Here is a 19,555-nt window from a genome sequence, read left to right as displayed (position 1 = left end):
TTGAACCCACTGCTCTGTATGGAGCATACTGGAGAGCAGGGCTAATTTCAAACACCTGCTTGTACTCAGTTGTATTGGCATTCACTGTTGTTCCCAAGGGTTACGTGGTCTTTGTACTTGGGCTACCTTTCAGGAGCCAAGATAGTGGAATTGTAACAGCTGGCATCACTATAACATTTTGCAAACTAATGTGCTCGACAGTAGATATTTTAACAATTCTCCTAATAATCATGAGAATTAAAGCTAGGCTGACACACGGTGTCTTGTTCAAGACCATCTAAGTAGCTTCACAACTGAACAGGGATTTGACTGTGGGTCCCATATCAACCACGCTTGGCATCATCCTTGAGAACCATCTCTTCATCTGAGTGGGACTGGCAGAAAATCCAACACACTTTTGAAAGCGGTGATGTGTTCTTTCAAGCAAATCATGCACAAGATGCTTAGGATTCCTAATGAACTGTTAGTACACACTTTTAGAGCAACATCTGTCTCTAATTTTATCTTAACAAAGCACCAACTTTTTCACTAAGAACCACGGTGCTTTTTTCCTCCTCCTCTGCTTTGGAGGAGGACAAAATCAACATCATGCAGAGATGGAAGCATGTGGTTATCTAACACACTACATCAAAAGATGCTAGCTACAACAGAAAGCTTCCTACACAAGACAAGAATACAAAATCTGCATTACTGTACCTTCAGACCACTTGCGTTTAAGCCCTGAAGCCTCTGCATTCTCCGTATATCCTCTCCATTTGAACAGAGAATGGAGGGAGAAGGGAGGAAGATGGTAGATAACTAAAAGCAAACACACCGAGCTTCAAAGTGAAATTTTGAGAAGGGGTATCATTGGATTTAATAGAGCTCTAGCTAATAAGAAATTACGAACAATGAAAATATAGAAATACACACGGCAAATAAATTTTAGCAAAACACACATGAACTTTGTGGGAAATTTGATTGTTCACTGTTTATCTTTTGTATTTTTCCTTAAATGCTTATAGTTGCAAATATAAATGAATTCAAATAATAGAAGGAACTGACAGGCATGCAACAGCAAGATAAGCAGACTCACCCAGCACGTCTGAGTTAAGAGACACACAAGAACACACTATTTTTGAGACTGCTAGAATGCAGAACTCTAAGAATAGTCTGGAAATGTTAGCTAGCCTAAGAGAAATTACTAAGTGCTTCTCTAGATAAGGGGGAAAGGTCACCGGGGCGGGTGGGGGTGGATTCGCAGAAGTTGCCTGCTGTTCAGACCTTACAAAAGAGCACCTCGGCATGCACTGTCTACAACAAGCCTTCCATTTCTGAACAGCACTGGAGCTTCCCTGTGGGGTAAATGCAAGTTCACTGTGAAGTTTTCAACATTCCCACTGTATCGCTCACAGAGCACTCAATAAGAATATTGAAAAAGTGATACCCCTTCGAATTATTGTGCTGTGGTTTGATGGACTTACCTGACCCTCACAGGTAGATGCCAGTGCTGTTCAGTGTGGAAGGGACATCAGAAGGTGAATGAATGCTGTGGTATCTCACAAGTGGGAAGTTAAGGATCGGGAGAAAGCTGCTGTGCCCCACCTAAGAAACAGGAGAACAATAAGCACCGCTAATCAGTTGCGATTCAAGCAGGGAGTCAAACTGAACCAGACGAAAAGCAGACCAAACCCTTACAACTAGAACAGAACCTGAGCCCATATTTGGTGGTCTCTGTTTGAACCCAGAACAAAATGAAGCCTTTAAGAAAAGGAAAGTGAGAATCAGTCACCAGGCAGGGCAACGGCTGATTGAAATTAACTGGCAGACAGAAGATGAACCAGCCTGATCGAAGGTTAGGCAGTGAGGATGGCAGGTCCCTGTAGCTCGGGAACTCTCAAGCTGCACGCTGTCAGGGACCTGCAAGTTTACTCCAAACAATACAACGGTTAAAGGCGGCTGTGAGTCCAACACACCCATCCATAGAGGAAACGGCCCGATGTGTCTCCGAATGATTCACTGCTCTGGCCTTGCATCTTTCCAGGCAGCTCTGACTGAAGGCAAGTAATTCTGGTGCATTTTTACATCGGGTCGACTGGCCAATGCAGAGATGCAGCAAAATTGCTCGTCTCTGGGGAAAGCTCTGGGACTGCTGGTTTGCCATCAGGAGGCCTGCCCAGATTTATTATTTATCTAAATGGTTTGTTAGTTGCCTTTCCCAAGCTCAAAGATATATAGAAACACAAAATAAAACACCATCCACAGTCAAACAAACAGAAGCAGTGCAAGAAAGCCAGCAGACAAGACTACCCAGCTGTACAAAAAGCTAACTGAAGGGGGCAAGTTTTGCACTCCGTGCAATAAGCCACAAAGAAGGAAGACTGCGAGCCTTGAAGGGAGATCATTCCATAAGCCCAGCCAGGGCAACAATCATCATCCAGGCCAGGGGACCACTTTCACCTCCCAAAGAGGTGGAATCTGAAGCACAGCTGGATTATGGAGATGACATGGGGGGCAGTACAAAGAGAGGCATTCTCCAAAGATGTGTGGGGCCCAGGCCTTGAAAGGGCTTTAAGGATGAGAACCAGCACTTTGAATGGAGCCCAGAAGCATACTGGTAGCCAGGGCAGATGGAATAACAGAGGCTGTATATGTGGCACCCCTTGCCATACCCATCAGGAGAGAAGCTACAGCATTCTGTGTTAGCTGATGTTTCTGAGTTGTTTTTAAGGGCAGTCTCTTGTACAGTGTATTCCAATAGCTAAGCCTGGAGTTAAGGTTGCAAGATCACCTCTATCCAAGAAAGGGCAGGGCTGGGTCCAGTAAAACCCCCTGAGATGTACTTGATCTGGCAGGAAAACACCACCTAGCCAAATAACAGATAAAGCAATCCACCATACCAGTTGCAGGGCAGCAACCGTGGGGGAGAAGGCATGCCCTCACCCCCTTGCCTATGGGCTTCTTGGAGGCATCTGGTGGGCCACTGTGTAAAACAGGATGCTGGACTGGATGGGCCTTGGGCCTGATCTTATGTTCAATCCCTTTAAGGATTGGCGGCGAACCCACAGCATCTGTTCTGACTTGTCAGAATTCAAGTCAACCACCATCCAACTGATCACAACCTTCAAGTGTTTATTGAATGAAATATAGGACTGGGTGTCGTCAACAAACGAACACCACCTTATTCCAAAATTTCAGATGATTCCCCGCTGTGACTTCATAAACAAAATTCTAAACAAAAAATAGTGCAACAATCTCTGTGGAACACCACAGTCTAGCCTCCAGATCCCAAATGGTAGCCCTCTGTGTCCACTGAACAAGCAGCAGCAAAACTAGCCAAGGGCTAGTCCTGGTATATCTACAGAGAATTGGAGATGATGATCCCCAGTGCTGAAAGCCACCCAGGGGACAAGTGATTCATGCAGAAATGAGGAGAAGAGCTCTTCTAAGGGCCATTAAGTCTTCCTCTTACACATTCTAAAGGCAAGCCTCTTCAGCTGCACGAGTGAAACATGTCTCCAATTTTAATTCATGAGCTGTTCTCTAAGCAACACCTGCCAAGAGGAGAATGCGGGGGACTTATTACTAGAACTGTGGGGGAAAGTGCAGTGGCTGTCAAAGAGAAACTGTTGACTCTCACCTTCAACTCAAGAGTCAGCATCTGCATAATAGTTAATTCAAGAGTTTCCCCTCCATCTCTGTGTTTCAGCCAATAGAATCCCTGGCAGGGAGGCTTCAAGACATTAGAGAGAACCTCAATGCAGGAAAAGAGAGAGTGTGCAGGGAAGCAAGAAGCAATTTTTGTTTTAATTTAAACATGGTTTTTCCATTTAAAATAAAATCCAGGGGAAAACCCATTTTTCCTATTTTTCTTCACTATGTCCATCCTAGCCACGTTACTGTATTTATTCTATAGGTTTTCCTGCCTAACATGTTTATGCATCTAGTATTCCAAACATTCAAGATTAGGTTGCAACAATGCAATTTTACAAGTATCACTCTCTCATATGCAAACTGGCACTGTAATGTATATATATTTAAAAATCCGACATGCACTGGAATGCAACAGCTGCAAATGGGAGTGCCAAACCAGTTAATAAACTTTTATTAATTTGAACCAAAACAAGTAGGGACCATAAACTGGGGTGGGGGGGCACTCTGTTGTAGAAGAGCTGGGAGAAAGCTTTTGAAGGTTTTTACTTTTGCAGGAGATGGCTGGAAATTCAGTCTAGGGCTTCCGGGATGAAGAGCCTGTGCCACCCCCACTCCCCCTTCACCCCCAGTTGGGGTATGAGCTTGGGAAGAGAGGACAGACCCCCTAGTAGGGAAATAAAGGAGTATAAGAGTCAAGGCAAGGTGGGAAAGACTGGAGAAGGAAGAAGGTACACTTGGGAAAGTGAAGTGGAGCACTAAGAGGAGAGGTGTATGGTTTGGAGAGGATTTGTGCTGGGGAATGTTAAACTTATCTGCATGGAATTATATGGAGATGTTGCCTTGAACTTGCAGGGTAAAGATAAAATGTGCTTCTGGACAGGCACCCCAGTTTGCTACGTCAAGGAGCAAGATTAACAAATGACAATACTGCAAGGAATGCCGCAGCCAAATGGTACCTTTCTGAAGTGCTGACCTTCCTGGTCCAAAACCTGGAGATGGAGTTCTGATCACAGAGGCCACCATGGTACAAAATGCACTAATGATTGCCTGTGTGTCCTGGGACATTTCCCAAGAAAAACAGCTGGCACTGCTACACCCACATCAAAGCCTGCCTTTGGACTGCTGTCCGCTGAAAGGGAGGCTGAGAGAGTCTGGAGTCATGATGGTCCCAGTCTGGGCACCCTCCTGCTGTCTCTGCTGCTGCATCTGCACTCTCGGCATTCAGTCAGAATAATCAGCACCTGTGCAGATGCACCCCACCCACCACACACACTAGTCACCTGGAGGGAATCTCTATTCATCTTAGATGTCAGCCAAACTATAAGGCTGCGTTAAGACTGTATATACTAGGACCATGAATTGAGTGCTAGAAATACTCCTAAATGCTGTACAAGAAGAAGAATAGTCAGATCCCTACCATAATGGCTTATAGTACAAAAGAGAGAGGGAGGGAAAGAGGAAAACAAGCTAATTTAGGAACAACTCTTACATAATGTTACAAGTCTCAACCATCTTCAAGGGCCATCCCAAGGAAGCTGTCTCTTCCAATTTCTCATTGGAAATAGATTATGCCATCTCGAGTAGTCAGCAGGGTTAAAATACTGATTTTAAAGGGGTGAAATACTCAGCTACTGTAAGCTTAGAATCCATGAGGCCTTCTCAGATCAAAAATAGGAATGTTAATGCCATGGTCAGTCTCCAGGGGGGAAAAGCTTACTAAGCTCTCAAGCAACTAAAAACATTACTCTTCACACCCTTCTCATATAGCCTTAGAGACGCCCAAGTTCCCGCAAGGGACTGCCTATTCTCCTTAGGTATAGACCATGTAGTTTCACAAGAACATTCTTCAAGAAATGGACAGATTTGTCAGCTTGGTCTAATAGCGTATACACAACACATGCAGGCACATGTTAAACTGCAGCCAGCCTCAATCGGAGGAAGTTGCCCAACCCTGAACTGCTGGGAACTCCCCACGAGTCTTGATTCCAGGCCTGCTGGACAGCCACACAGTGGATTTAACATGGGCAGACTTCATCCAACAGGTCTGGAGGCGGGACAGCAATGATCACCTTGCCACCGTGTACAGGCTGCACCTAACCTAAAGCTCATCTGGGCTCTAAGGCATAGTGGTGTAGTTTCTCCATGCCAATAAATCCCATTAAACAAGTATGTTAGCCTATCCTAAACACAGCTCAAGAATGACGAGGCTGGGCTCAAGCAGCAGCCAAATGATGCTCATGTAACAGATGCAGAAAACCGTGTACAAAACTCTAGAACGACCGTCTCACTCTTCACTGTCTAGCCTCCCAACCGGAATTCCTCTTCTCTCCTCAATGCACATCTTTTGCAAGAGCCATAGTCAGCCTATTTTACCAATAATTATCATTCTGCAAAGTGCATTGTTTAAATGGTGAGTGAGGATGATAATTAAAGGCCTCTCGTTTTAATGTGGGGTGTCAGTCTGCCCACTGAAGAGAGAAAAACCCCTTTGCTCCAAGCATCAGCTCTGCAGCTGGTTGCCATCTCCCCGTTTCCTTTTGGCAGCAGTCTTCCAGTAAAACCTCAACCTGGCAACACAACAACTCAAGTCTTCAGTGGCATCAACAGAGATGGAAGAAAAGGCTGGTAGCAGTGGAACAAGGGAAGAGACAGCAGGCAGAAACGAGGCAGCGCATGCAGACAGACAGACAGACAGACGCACGCAGCCATGTGACAACCCAGGGCACTCAAACTTGCGGCTGATTTTATGGCACAAGATAAATGGCTCAATTACAGTCCTTTCAAGGAGTTTAGCCACCCCGCCCTCCAACTGAAGTGTTTATTACTCAAAACCTCACAAATGGCACATCGAGACTCGCAGCCTGGCCAAATAAAGCAGTATTTTATTCTACCACAAACAACTCAAATACTTTAATACAAGTACAAATAATTCTAAACCCTGAACTAACAGAGAATTAGGAAATACACTACTGCTAGTTTCTCTGTGTAGAGCTGAAGTCACTGCTTGGAGAGGATCATTATGGATAATGAAAAGTGAGCTTAATTTTTACAAGTAAATTAGAAAGAGTAATAGAAGACTGAACCAAGTAAAAGCTAATCATGCAGTATATTCCAAGCATGCACACAAAAGACTAAGACTACCATGAGATTACGTGGCAAGACCTTTGGTCCAGCACTCTTACCCTCTTTTCCATCTACAGGTTTTGACACTTCCATGTCAAAGTTCTCCTGCAACTGCTGCCCCTTGAAACAACTGAGATGTTCTTGTTCTATCAGATTGCTCTCTTCTTCTTCTAAAGGTTGCCATGTGCCATCAATAAACCATTGCCCACGCATCACTGGAATCTTTTCAGTTTCTAAAAAGATATAGAAAATAGTCAATTTAGGATGCAGCATAGCAGTGATCACAGTAAGAATTTTACTATACTGTCTAGGCAAATCTGATCTGTCACAGACTGGCTGTAATGGATCCTGCCCCCAGGCAGAAGGTTGAAGGAAACCACCTTTATTGTGAGGGCCAGCTCTGCAAAGCAGAACAACATTATAGACCTTGTGACCTTGAGGAAGTCCATAAATGGAAAAGCAATGGTTACCAATACAATATTAACACATTTCAAGTAGTATAAAGAGTTTTCAATAGTTTGCAAGTACTTTAACGATTTCAATAGGAGATTTTTCTGAATGCCTTTGAAAAGCAAAAGCTCTTCAGCCATTTTGTACTGTGCAAATGTCCAACATGTTCCTCAAATACAATCCCAGCCAAGCTCAAACCTTATATCGTGGTATTTACCAGCACCGTAAAGCAATATGGTGTGGAGAGGATGGATAGAGAAGTTTATCTCCCTCTCTCACAATACCAGAACCAGGAACCATCCCATGAAACCTTGCTGAAGGAGAACCAGCATGGCTTCTGCAAGGGAAAGAATTGCCTCACTAACCTTTTGGAGTTCTTTGAGAGTGTCAACAGGCATGTGGATAAAGGTGATCCAGTTGACATAGTATACCTGGACTTCTAAAAAGCTTTCGGCAAAGTTCCCCACCAAAGGCTCTTGAGTAAACTTAGCAGTAATGGGATAAGGGGACAGGTTCATGTGTGGACTGGTAACTGATTGAAGGATGGGAAACAGAGAGTGAGAATAAATTGACAGTTTTCGCAATTGAGATTGGTAGGAAGTGGGGCCCCCCAGGGATGTGTACTGGGACCAGTGCTCTTTAACTTGTTCATAAATTATCTAGAAGTTGAGGTAAGCAGCAACGTGGTCAAATTTGAAGATGACACCAAACTCTTTAGGGTAGTGAAATCCACAACAGATTGTGAGGAGCTCCAAAACCATCTCTCCAGACTAGGTGAGTGGACAACAAAATGGCAAATGCAGTTCAATGGAAGCATGTGTAAAGTGATGCATAATGGGGCAAAAAAAAAACCAACTTCACATATATGCAGATGGGGTCTGAGCTGTCAATGACTGACCAGCAGAGAGATCTTGGAATCATGGTGGACAGCTCATTGAAACTGTAGACTCAGTGTGGCAGCAGTGAAAAAGGCAAATTCCATGCTAAGGATCATGAGGAAGGGGATTGAAAATAAAAATGCTATTATAATGCCCTTATACAAATCTATAGTGCAGTCACATTTGGAGTACTGTGTACAGTTTTGGTCACTGTATCTTAAGAAGGATATTCTAGAACTGGAAAAGGTGCAGAAGAGGGCAACCGAGATGATCAGGGACCTGGAGCACTTTCCTTATGAGGCTAGGCTACAGCATCTGGGACTCTTTACTTTGGAAAAGAGATGACTATGGGGAGATATGATAGAGAGCTGTATAAAATTATGCATGGAGTGGAGAAAGTGGACAGAGAGAAATTCTCTCTCACAATACTAGAGAAATTTTCCTCCCTCTCTCACAATAGTAGAAAAAGGGGTCATCCCATTAAAAACTGAAAGTCGGGAAATTTAGAACCGACAAGAGGAAGCACTTTTTCACACAGCACATAATTAATCGATGGAATTCTCTGCCATGGGATGTGGTGATGACCACTAGCTTGGATGGCTTTAAAAGAGGCTTAGACAAATTCATGGAGAACAGGTCTACCAATGGCTTCTAGTCTGGTGGCTGTGGGCCACTTCCAGCTCAGAAGCATGAAGCCTCTCAATACCAGTTGCAGGGGGGCAACAGCAAAAGAGAGGGCATGCCCTCAGCTCTTGCCTGTATGCTTCTAGTGGCATCTGGTGGGCCACTGTGTGAAACAGGATGCTGGACTAGATAGGCCTTGGGCTTGAAACTGACGCCAGGATATTTAGGACCGACAAAAGGAAGTACTTTTTCACCAATCACATAATTAATCTGTGGAATTCTCTGCAACACGATGTGGTGATGGCCACTAGCTTGGAGGGCTATAAGTGGGGCTTAGACAAATTATGGAGGACAGGTCTATCAATGGCTACTAGTCTTGGTGGCTATAGGCTACCACCAAGATCAGAGGCAGAATGCCTCTGCATACCAGTTGCAGGGCAACAACCAGTATTGTATACCACCCTGAGATTTAGAGCAGCAATATATAAATACGACAAACAAACAAACTAACAGGGGAATGGGCATGCATCATCGACTTGTGGAATTCTCTGCCACGAGGTGTGATGGCAGCCAACAACCTGGATGGCTTGAAGAGGGGTTTGGATAACTTCATGGAGGAGAGGTCTATCAACGGCTACCAGTTGGAGGGCTATAGGCCACCTCCAGCCTCAGAGGCAGGATGCCTCTGAGTATGGATGTGCATGGAACCGCGGTGGGTTGAAGGCGGCGGGGGTGCCACTTTAAGAGCGGGGGAGGGTGCACTTATGGCGGAGACTTCCGGTCATATCCGGGCAACTGGGTGGCAGGGAGGTACACTGCTGCCCCGATCAGCTGGCTTACTGAAGGACGCCGACAGGGGAAAAGCTGCAGGAGGGGTAAGTGCACCCTCCCCCGCTCTTAAAGCGGCACCCCTACCACCTTCGAACCGGTGGTTCTTCAACCTGGTTTGGAGGCCCATAAAGGGCCTCTGAACCAGTTTCGTGTACATCCCTACCTCTGAGTACCAGTTGCAGGGGGTAACAACTGGAGAGAGGGTGTACCCTCAACTCCTTCCTGTAGGCTTCTAGCGGCATCTGGTGGGCCACTGTGTGAAACAGGATGCTGGACTGGATGGGCTTCCTTGGGCCTGATCCAGCAGGGCTGTTCTTTTAAGAGCTCTCCTTATAAAGATCAACCTCAAATAGGCAGCAAGAGAAATGGCGATGGCTGCAGACCATTATGGATTAAGGGCTCACAACTGTAAAGCCACAACTGAAGCCTTCCTAGTGAAGGGAATCTGTGCAGCAATGAAGGATGCACCCTAAGTTAGAGATGTGGTTCACCTCTTTGGGATCTGCCTTTGCAAGGTATACCACAACAGTGAGTCAGACGCAAGGACGACCAATAGGAAATGTGAAACAGCTATCGTTCATAGCAGCCTAGAGCTGTTTACCAAAGAAAGAATCAGTGGAAGAAAGGTAAAGATTCCACGGCTTTGAAAAAGCCATCTGGATGCGATGTTAAAGTGTACCATAGAGAGACTCTCAGAGTAAAGTACTGAGAGCAAAGGACCTTGCTTATCCCCAAGCCAGCTGTGATTTTAGCCCAGTAAACTGACAGAGCTGCCCAAGGAAAACAGATCACTACTACTTTAATATTAGTCAACAGAAAAAGCATCCTTCCCATAATCTTCTCAAGGCCACATGCTTACTTCCTCTCTTGGTACAGTGCTGCTTTTGATGCTGGTGTCCAGGAACCTCTCCTCCCAAACCTCAGAAATCCCTGTGAACAGCATATGCTGCTATTTTAAACATCTGCCACTCAGTCTTAACGAGAAGGCAACATTGCTTCTAAAATGGAAGCAACCCGGCACGCCACCAACTTCACTCTCTACTGTTTACATACACTGTCTCCTGTCCTCTGCCTTTCCCACACCCTCATCTCCTCAGAGAAGTATTATTTTCTCCTCTCCCACACCCTACATATCAGGACAAATTAAAGACCCTTTACTCTCCCACCCTGCAGCTGGACTGTTTCTGCCTCATATCTATGCCAAATGCCCAAGTTTCCGAATATCCAGTTACCAAAATACTCCATGGGGGCCCATCTGCTCCTTCACCCATCTCAGATGAACGAACAGGGATGCAAGGACACATCCAGAGCTGCATATGCTCTGCCTCAAAACTCAACAGTAGTGGTCAATACAAGTGGTCTGAAGAAGCAGTAATTTTAATGGTAGCAACGGGGGGGCAGAGTGGGATAAGGAATTGGACAAGTCAGAGAAGCCCCATGCCTGAATATGAAAGCCTTGCCTACCCCTTAACTGTCATCTGAGAGGTCACCAGATAACTTCTGAATGTTCTATATGATCTACGTGTTCTGAAACTCTTTTCTGGGTTAAAAATCAGATGATTTCCTTCTTTTGGATACCAAATTCTGTCCATAATTACTGCTCCAAAGAAAGAAATATCTCCATCACAAGAAAACAAAATAAATCAGAATATCACACAGAGGAACTGTCAAATGGTTAAGAAGGATATAAAGACCTAAGAGCAGAAACTGGCTACAGTAGAGCTATACGGAGATAGTAGATACATAAGAGTCCCTCATCTATCTTCCACTGGAAGTCAATCTAGACAAGGTAAAGACAGCAGATGCAGATCTGAATGACTGTGTGTGCCTGCGCTCATGCAAGTGTTCAGCCCTACAGAAGGCAGCATGACAGCATCACTTTCAAATAGTGGTTATGCCTGTATGTACAGTTTTCCAGAGAGAACAACTCAAGAAGCAAGTACCGGTACCTTACGGAGAAGATGTGAATCAGAACCCTCAGGATGGATGGAGGGAAATGGGAGGATCTAAAGAGGGAATGGGCCGTCCTCAGTGCTGAACTAAGGCCACAGGAATGAAGATCTAGAACTGCCTCATGTGGAGTCAGGTAACTCGTCCACCAAGCCGAGTACTGTCTATCCTGACTGGCAGTGGCTTTCCAGGGAATCAAGCAGGGGCCAGCCAGTAGGGAAGTGCATGGAACCGCGGCAGGGCGGTTCGAAGGTGGTGGGGGTGCCGCTTTAAGAGTGTGGGGGGGTGCACTTACCCCTCCCACCGCTTCCCCCCCGCCGGCATCCTTCAGTAAGCCAGCTAATCGGGACGGCAGCACACCTCCCTGCCCCCCGTTGCCTGGAAGTCCCCGACGCGCCTGCGCGTGTCAGGGACTTCTGACCATATCCGGCCAACGGGGGGGCAGGGAGGTATGCAGCTGCCCGGATAAGATGGCTTACTGAAGGACGCCAGTGGGGGGGAAACGACGGGAGGGGTAAGTGCACCCTTCTCCGCTCTTAAAGCAGCACCTCCGCTACCTCTGAACCGATTCCATGCACATCCCTACCGGCCAGTTCTACCAAATGAGGTCTTTTCAACTGGAGATGTTGGGCCTTGTGACCTCCTGCATGTAAAGAATGTGCTCCATCAATGAGCACTGCCCCTTCCCAAAAGGTAGCACAGGTCCTCAAACAAGGCAAGAGTCATGGGATGAGATACACAATGACTGGCAGCAACTAACCCCAGTGGTGTCCAACTGCAACGGCCCAACTCCTTGACTGAAAGGAGAATCTGAAGAGAAACAGGTGCCCCTCTTGTGGCAGTAGGACGTGCAGTGTTGTCACACAAGAGACAATGGCAACTTGCAGAGCTCCTGGAAAGAGTGACGGCCCAGTCTGGAGCAGCAGGTATATGCTTGCATGTTTCATGAAACAGCCAGACAACTGTGTACTCAAGTACACAGATGGTGTGTCTGAGAAATCATGTTGGCCAGTTTGGTGGGGGTGGTGGGGGTTACCTTTAAGGATCGGGGAGGATGCTCTTACACACACACACAGACACACCGACTGTGTTTCCCCCGCTGGCACTGTACTTAGAACGGTCCCACGGGGTACCAGCACACCTCTTTGCTGCCCTGGTGCGCGTCAGACCAGAAGTGCCCAGTGCGCGTAATGTGTGCTCACAAAAGCATGACGTGCGCAACATGCACACACACTTCCAGTTTGACGTGCACTGGGGCAGCAAGGAGGTACAGTGCCACCCCACAGGACTGTTTTTAAGCATAGCGCCAGTGGGGGAGACACAGTGGGGGGTGGGAGGAGCAGCCTCCATGATCCTTAAGGAGACCCCTCCATCAAACCGATTCGAATGCCAGGTTCCAAACCGATGCGGCATTCTAGGAATAGAATGCCAAACCGGTTCATACACATCCCTATCGCCCTGAGCCTGGCCCTGGGATACTGGATGAAGGGAGGGAGATGCCCCCCAAACACGAGTGAGGAGTAAATCAGCAAGCTTGCTCTCTTCTATAGCCATAGTTTTCAGGGCTGTTTCACACATCACAGAACAGCTGGACCTTTGCATTTTTACCAAGGGTTGTGTAATGTGAAAAAAGTTGTCTGGCAGGCAAGAGGGAAAGAGTGCCTCAGGCCCTAAAGCAATTAACCAGGGAGGAGGAGCATGCAGTTCCCCCCTCCCCACACTTCAGACATAAAAATCAGAACCCCCCCTCCCCCCACTACTTTAGGCATGAATAAGGCAGATGCAGGGGGGGAAATGTGGCTGCCTCTTTAATGGCTAATTTGGCCCAAAGAGTTCAGGCACAGCAAAGCTGGTTTCTGCCAAAGTCCAGGAAAACAGCATGGATGCATTGGGTCAATGCATATGTGATAACATCCTCTGTGTGTTGTGGAGTACGCCAGAGATAACTTGGGCAACTGGAAAGAAGAAAGGGACTCTCTTCTATTTCACCTGGATCCTTTGTGTGCCATGACTAGCTGGTGCTAGTCATGGGAGGTGACAGTACAGGAAGGCATCACCTCCCCTTGTAATGTACTTGTCTATATGAGCGGTGTGCCTTGTCACGATGATCAATGGTACTGATTCTCCACTTACAGACCCTACGCATGCAGCACACTCATGGGATCCTGCAGGCCCTAACTCCAGGCAGTATTTCAGATTTACCAGGGGTGGGACGACTCCTTCTAACCCTTACCTCAAGGTAAGGGTTACACACAACTTTGCTCCCTATGATCAAGCAAATGTGTGAATTACTGTAATTCCTGCTAAAAATCCACCAGGTCCTGTATTACGAGGAAGAGTCAGCATAGGTTTGGCTTGCAAGGCCATTCACATTCAGCAAAGCCAACTGATGTCGCAAATTTTGACTGGAAACAGAGCGATGGACTAAGATTGTTCACATGCCCACTTTGAACTCCACTGGCAGGTGACCACAGGAAGATGTCAAATGATGGGTGAAACATACATGCAAACTTCTATTAGCCTTAAGGCAAACACATCTTTTCTCAACTTAGGAAAGTCACCATGATAAGTTTTGAGATCTCCAGATCCACACAAGGGTAAGAAAAATGATGTCTCCAAAGACGGGTTCTGTGTATCCAGTCTTCTCAGAAAGCATGATGGGGAAAAAGAGGAAAAGGTTCCCTTCTACCCCACCTGTGTTAAGGAGTAGTACAGCTGGGTGATACTTTCCACAGAACTGAAAGAAGAAATTTCATTTTTGTGTAAACAAAAAACAAGCTCTAGTTTTTATGACAATGAGCACATGCTTTCAAGCATGTGAGCAGCACCTAGCAAGAACTCAGACATTGGTGAACTCATTGAATAAGAATGGGTTGCGGGCAGGGTGAAGCTTCAATGCCTTACATTGGCACCAATTTATTTTTTTTAGCCCAGAACAACCCACATACCTGGGAGTAAAGAACACCCAAGCCAAACTACCTAGGATGCTGTGTTCAAGGAAGACACAGAACAGGCAAACCTCCTCTTTGCCAAATCAGAAAGCAGGGGTTAAGAGAAAGGGATAGAGGAGTGGGGAGCACCTGAAGGACACCTTAGAACTGCAATGGGGTTGTAGGCAGGTGACAAGTGCGTGGAACTGAAAGCTACCAAGCTTCTCTGTGTCAGAACAGCTCAGAAGTGGGGTTGGGGAGTAAGTGTACACCTCCATGTGAGAGATGGGAGGTACTGTAAAAACACTACGGTGTAGGAACAGGTGCTAAGCTTCAGTTGTGTCCACACCATTGCCTGGATGTGGTTTCTAACTGAATGGTGTTTGAGCAGGAAGGAAGAGACAAGAGAATGGAGGCTGCAGCATTCTCTCTCTCTGCCACATGTGCATACCTGTATGCATACACACAATAATGTTAGAAGAGGACAGACAAGGGCTGGACAGACAAGGGCTTAACAAGCAAAGTTTGTGTGGAGAAGGAAGCAGCTGCAAGTAAGGAGGTGTGGGGAGGACTGTAGAATCTCATGATGGGGTGGAGCAAGGGTGGTGGTGGGGGGCATGGAAAGGAAAATGGCAGCTGCAAGTACTTAGTACATAGCCATTGTTTGAAGGGGGGGGCACACACAGAGAGAACCCGCCACCCTTGAGCAGTGGGCCTGGTGGATTTCATTAGAGCACACCATCCCTCGAATAATGCAAGCTTTGGGGCTAGGGAGTTGTTTGGAAGAGTCAAGTAAATGCTGGGTGATGGTGGGTATTTGGAGAGCTGGTAGTGAAGCAAGGAAGAGGCTGGGGACATCTAGCCAAGGATGAAACAGGTGCTCAGCATCCTGTGCTGCTCCTTGTCCCTTCTCTGCTGTGTCTTCAGGTTTTCGTTTGTAGCCTACACGCAGAGCCCGGGACCTCCTCCTCCTCCTCAACAGCATAGCTAAAAGCCCACCCAGACTGCCATTCTACCCATCTCTGCCAGGGAGTAAGGCCGGTGGGGCTCCGGGAGAAGGACTTCCCACCCAGGAGGGTCGGGGCGGCCTGCAAAGGGCTTTCTTCTACCCGATCCTCCTGCGGACAGTGAGGGCCTGGGAAGCCGCGCCCCCACCGAGTTCAACGGGAGCGGCTCTCCGAGGGCAGCCTCGGCGCGCCCTGCAAGACAAAGATGGCCAAGAAGGGGGTGGGAGCGGGGCTGCTGCTCTGGAGGAGGCGGACTTACGGTTCCAATAGACCGGGTAGCTCTCGGCGCTGGCCACGTCCACCTCGTAGAGGCCGCTGCGGACACACACCGGCTCGGGGCTCAGCGGGGCGCCGGTGGCGGCAGCAGCAGAGGCTTGCCTCTCCGGGCTGGCGTCGGTGGGGCTGGGCGTGCGCTGCTGCTGCCGGTGCCTCTGCAGCAGGGCCCGGTAGGCCAGCTCGATGCGCAGCGAGTCGTAGCCGATGAAGGGCTTCCAGATCTTGCGGTCCTCGCGGTAGAACCAGCGCACCTCCTCCGGCCCCAGCTCGCGAACCACCTCGTAGCACCGGGTGACCGAGGACGACGAGGAGGAGGACGCCGCGCGCCCGCCTGGCCCCACCGTGCCCCGCGGCCGCTTGCGGGGCTCCGCTGCTGCCGCCGCCGCCCCACCGCCGGGGGCCCCGTGCACGCAGCCCAGGCTGCCGGCGCTCTCGCTGCTGCCCAGCCCGCCTCTCCCCCGGCAGCCGGCCGCCCCTGCCTCGCCGCCGTCCTCCTCCTCCTCCTCCTCCTCGTCGTCCTCGTCATCCTCCTCGTCGTCGTCTTCGTCGTCCTCGGCTTCGTCCTCCTGGCCGCCGCGGCCCAGAGGCGGCGGGTAGAGCAGCGAGGCTCCTCCGCCGGCGTCCAGCAGGAGGCGGCGGCGCCGGCGTCGCCTTTGGGGCGGGGAGGCGCGGTGCAGCAGAGCCCCTGCGGCCGCCGCCGGGTGGTGATGGTGCGGGTGGTGGTGATGGTGGTGCAGGAGGTGGAGGCGATGGTGCCCCGCCGGGCGGCGGTGCCCCGGCCGCGGGTGGGGCGCCAGCCCTTCCTCGGAGCCCGACGACGACGACGACAGTGAGGCCGGAGGAGGCGGCGGCGGCGCGCCGGCAGCAGACGGGGAGCCCGCGCGGGGCGGCGGGAGGCGCAACAGCAGCGGCGGCGAAGGCCCTCCGGGTGGCCGCGGCGGCGACTCTTCCTCCTCCTCCTCCTCCTCCTGCCCGCCGTCCTCTCGCCTCGGCCCCGCTGCCTCTGCAGGCAACTCCGAGTCCGGCGGAGGCTCCGGCACCCAGGAGCCCATGACGTCCCCCCGCGCCGCGAAACGGTCGTAGATGCCGCCGCCGCCGCCGCCTGCTACTGGGGCGGAGGGCGGCGGCCGCCTCCGTGGCGGCTCCCCGCGGGGGCTCAGCAGCAGGGCGGCGCCGGCGGCCGCGTCCCCGGAGCGGCGCGGGGGCGGCGGGGTGGGCGAGGAGGCCGCGGCGGGGGCGGCCTGCTCCTCGTCCTCCTCCTCCGCGCTCTCCATGCCGCCGCGGCCGCTGAGCAGCGAGGGGGGAGGGGGAGGAGGAGGGCGGCGGCGGCCTCGTCAGAGACGCGCCTGCTGCTGCTGCTGCCGCTGCCGCTGCGAAGGAAGAAGCAGAAGCCGGCCGGCTGCCGGCCCAGGAGGAGCCCGCCTGCTTCGCGCGCCGCGTGACGGTTGGTGGCGGCGCCCGCCCACGCCGGCCTGCTCTGCGCGGCGGCGGCGGGCGGGGAAGAAGAACCGTCACGCGCCGGAGGAAGGCGGGGGGGGGCTCCCACTCCCAGCCCGGCGACTCCTCAGGAGGAGGAGGAGGAGGAGGAGGAAGCAGCCCCGCGCGCGAGGCGGTAGAGCGCGGTGGCGATGGCGGCGCCCGGGGAGGCGAGGCTGAGGAGAATGGCCACCTCCGCCCGCCCCCACCCCCACCCCCACCCCCCAGCGCCGTTCTCCTCAGAGGTCGGCCCTCCCGCCCCGCACGGAGTCCAAGGGGGATGACTCCCAGGGAAGGGGGGCGGGGCAGGGGTAGTCTCTCGGCCTTGGGTCCCCGGAGGTTCTTGGACTTCAGCTCCCATCAGCCCCAGCGGCCTTCGGTTGGCGGGGTGATGGGAGTTGAAGTCCCACAACCTCCGGGGATGCCAGCAAGCCCCCCCACACACACACACAATAGAGCAGAGCAATGTTTCTCAACCACTGGCCTGTGGACTAGAGCAGGCAGGCAGGGTGTTGGGTACCGGTCAGTGAGGCATCACTAATAGAAATCACACACACCCCTGCCAAAAAAAAAAGCACTTTGGGGCCCGCGGGGCTGCTGGGAGCTCTCCGGAGTTCATTTCCAGGCAGCCCTGGCTGCTGGATAAGGCTCATTTCACTTCCTCGAAATGAACATTATCCAACAGTGAGGGCTGCCTGGAAATGAGCTCCAGGGAGCTGCCCAAAATCGTTTTTTGGGGGGTGCCTGGGGGTGGGGGAGACCTCCTTCCTAACTGCTGGCCCAGGAAACTGTGCATGAATAATGTACGGGTTCATGGCTCCAAAAACGTTGAGAGACACTGCAATCGAGGGTACTTCTCAGCAAGCCAGCAGCCCTAGGGTCGGGTCTCCGGTAGCTAGAGAGGCCTTATTCAGACACTAGGACAGTACCCGCATTCCTTTCGGGAAGGATCCGGGATACCGCAGGCCCCCTCACAAAGGCAAGGTGCACATGGGAAGCATACTCTGCTCCCGACAGACAGCCTGTTCTCTGTTGGGCCCCCAGATGGCATGGAGTATTTAGTTTATTTTATTTATTTATTTTTGCATTTTTATACCGCCTTTTGTTAAAAGATAGCCTCAAGGCGGTTTACAAAAGTTAAAAACATACAATAAAAACACAATAAAAACATCATGCTAAAAGTATAAAAACATATAAAAACAGGCATAAAACAATACAACAAATAAAAACACCCAGAAGCAGCAGTAAAAACAATTATGTAAAAGCCTGGGTAAAAAGCCAAGTCTTTACAAGCTTTCTAAAAGCCATGATGGAGTCCGAGGAACGAATGGCCACTGGGAGAGCATTCCAGAGTCTGGGGGCAGCAACAGAGAAGGCCCTGTCCCGAGTGCACGACAGCCGGGCCTCCCTCATTGTCGGCACCCGGAGCAGGGCCCCCTCAGATGTCCTTGTCAAGCGGGCAGCAACCCTTGGGAGCAGGTGGTCCCTCAAATACCCCGGGCCCAAACCGTTTAGGGCTTTAAAGGTCAAAACCAGCACCTTGAATTGGACCCGGAAACGAACCGGTAGCCAGTGCAGCTCTTTCAAAATGGGGGTGATATGTTCCCAACGGGCAGCTCCGGATAAAACCCTCGCTGCCGCGTTTTGCACTAGCTGCAGTTTCCAGATATTCTTCAAGGGCAGCCCCATGTAGAGCGCGTTACAGTAATCCAACCGCGACGTGACTAAGGCGTGGGTAACCATGGCCAGATCTGCTTTCTCGAGAAAGGGATGCAGCTGGCGCACCAGCCGAAGCCGTGCAAAGGCACCCCTGGCCACCGCCTCCACCTGAGCTTCCAAAAGCAGAGCCGGGTCCAGTAGTACCCCCAAGCTGCGTACTTGCTCCTTCAATGGGAGTGCAACCCCATCCAGAACCGGTAAAATCTCCTCATCCCGATTGGCTCTCCTACTGACCAACAGTACCTCCATCTTATCCGGATTCAATTTCAGTTTATTAGCCCAAATCCAACCCATCATGGCCTCCAGCCCCCGGTTCAGGACATCCACCGCCTCCCTAGGATCAGATGACAAGGAGAGATAGAGCTGAGTGTCATCCGCATATTGCTGACAACTCAGTCCAAATCCCCGGATGACCTCTCCCAGCGGCTTCATGTAGATGTTAAACAGCATGGGGGACAAGACCGAACCCTGTGGGACCCCACAGGCCAACAGCCATGGGGCCGAGCAGTAGTCCCCCAGCACCACCTTCTGGACCTTCCCCTCAAGAAAGGACCGGAACCACTGCAACGCAGTGCCTCCGATTCCCATACTCGAGAGGCGGCCCAGAAGGATACCATGGTCGATGGTATCGAACGCCGCTGAGAGGTCCAGCAGAACC

The 19,555-nt window shown here is 50.3% G+C and overlaps 1 protein-coding gene across 6 annotated transcripts in view; it reads right to left on the bottom strand.

Moving 5' to 3' along the window:
- The window catches only part of DDHD1 (DDHD domain containing 1), a 57,519-nt gene extending 40,138 nt beyond the window's left edge, over positions 1–17,381 (bottom strand). For 2 of the 6 annotated variants that reach the window (XM_053287261.1, XM_053287279.1), the window contains exons 1-3: positions 15,686–17,381; positions 6,816–6,989; positions 697–798 (exon numbers count right to left, since the gene is read on the bottom strand). In XM_053287261.1, the coding sequence (XP_053143236.1) occupies positions 697–798; positions 6,816–6,989; positions 15,686–16,976 (1,567 nt within the window). In that variant the 5' untranslated portion in view covers positions 16,977–17,381. The remainder of the gene's footprint in view (positions 1–696; positions 799–6,815; positions 6,990–15,685) is intronic. The other 4 variants (XM_053287251.1, XM_053287285.1, XM_053287270.1 and 1 more) reach the window with 2 other exon arrangements.
- Between the last annotated feature and the right edge of the window lie 2,174 nt (positions 17,382–19,555).

Source organism: Hemicordylus capensis, chromosome 1 (genome assembly GCF_027244095.1).
Source record: "Hemicordylus capensis ecotype Gifberg chromosome 1, rHemCap1.1.pri, whole genome shotgun sequence".
NCBI classification, from domain to species: Eukaryota; Metazoa; Chordata; class Lepidosauria; order Squamata; family Cordylidae; genus Hemicordylus; species Hemicordylus capensis.
This window is presented reverse-complemented; position numbering and strand designations above follow the sequence as displayed.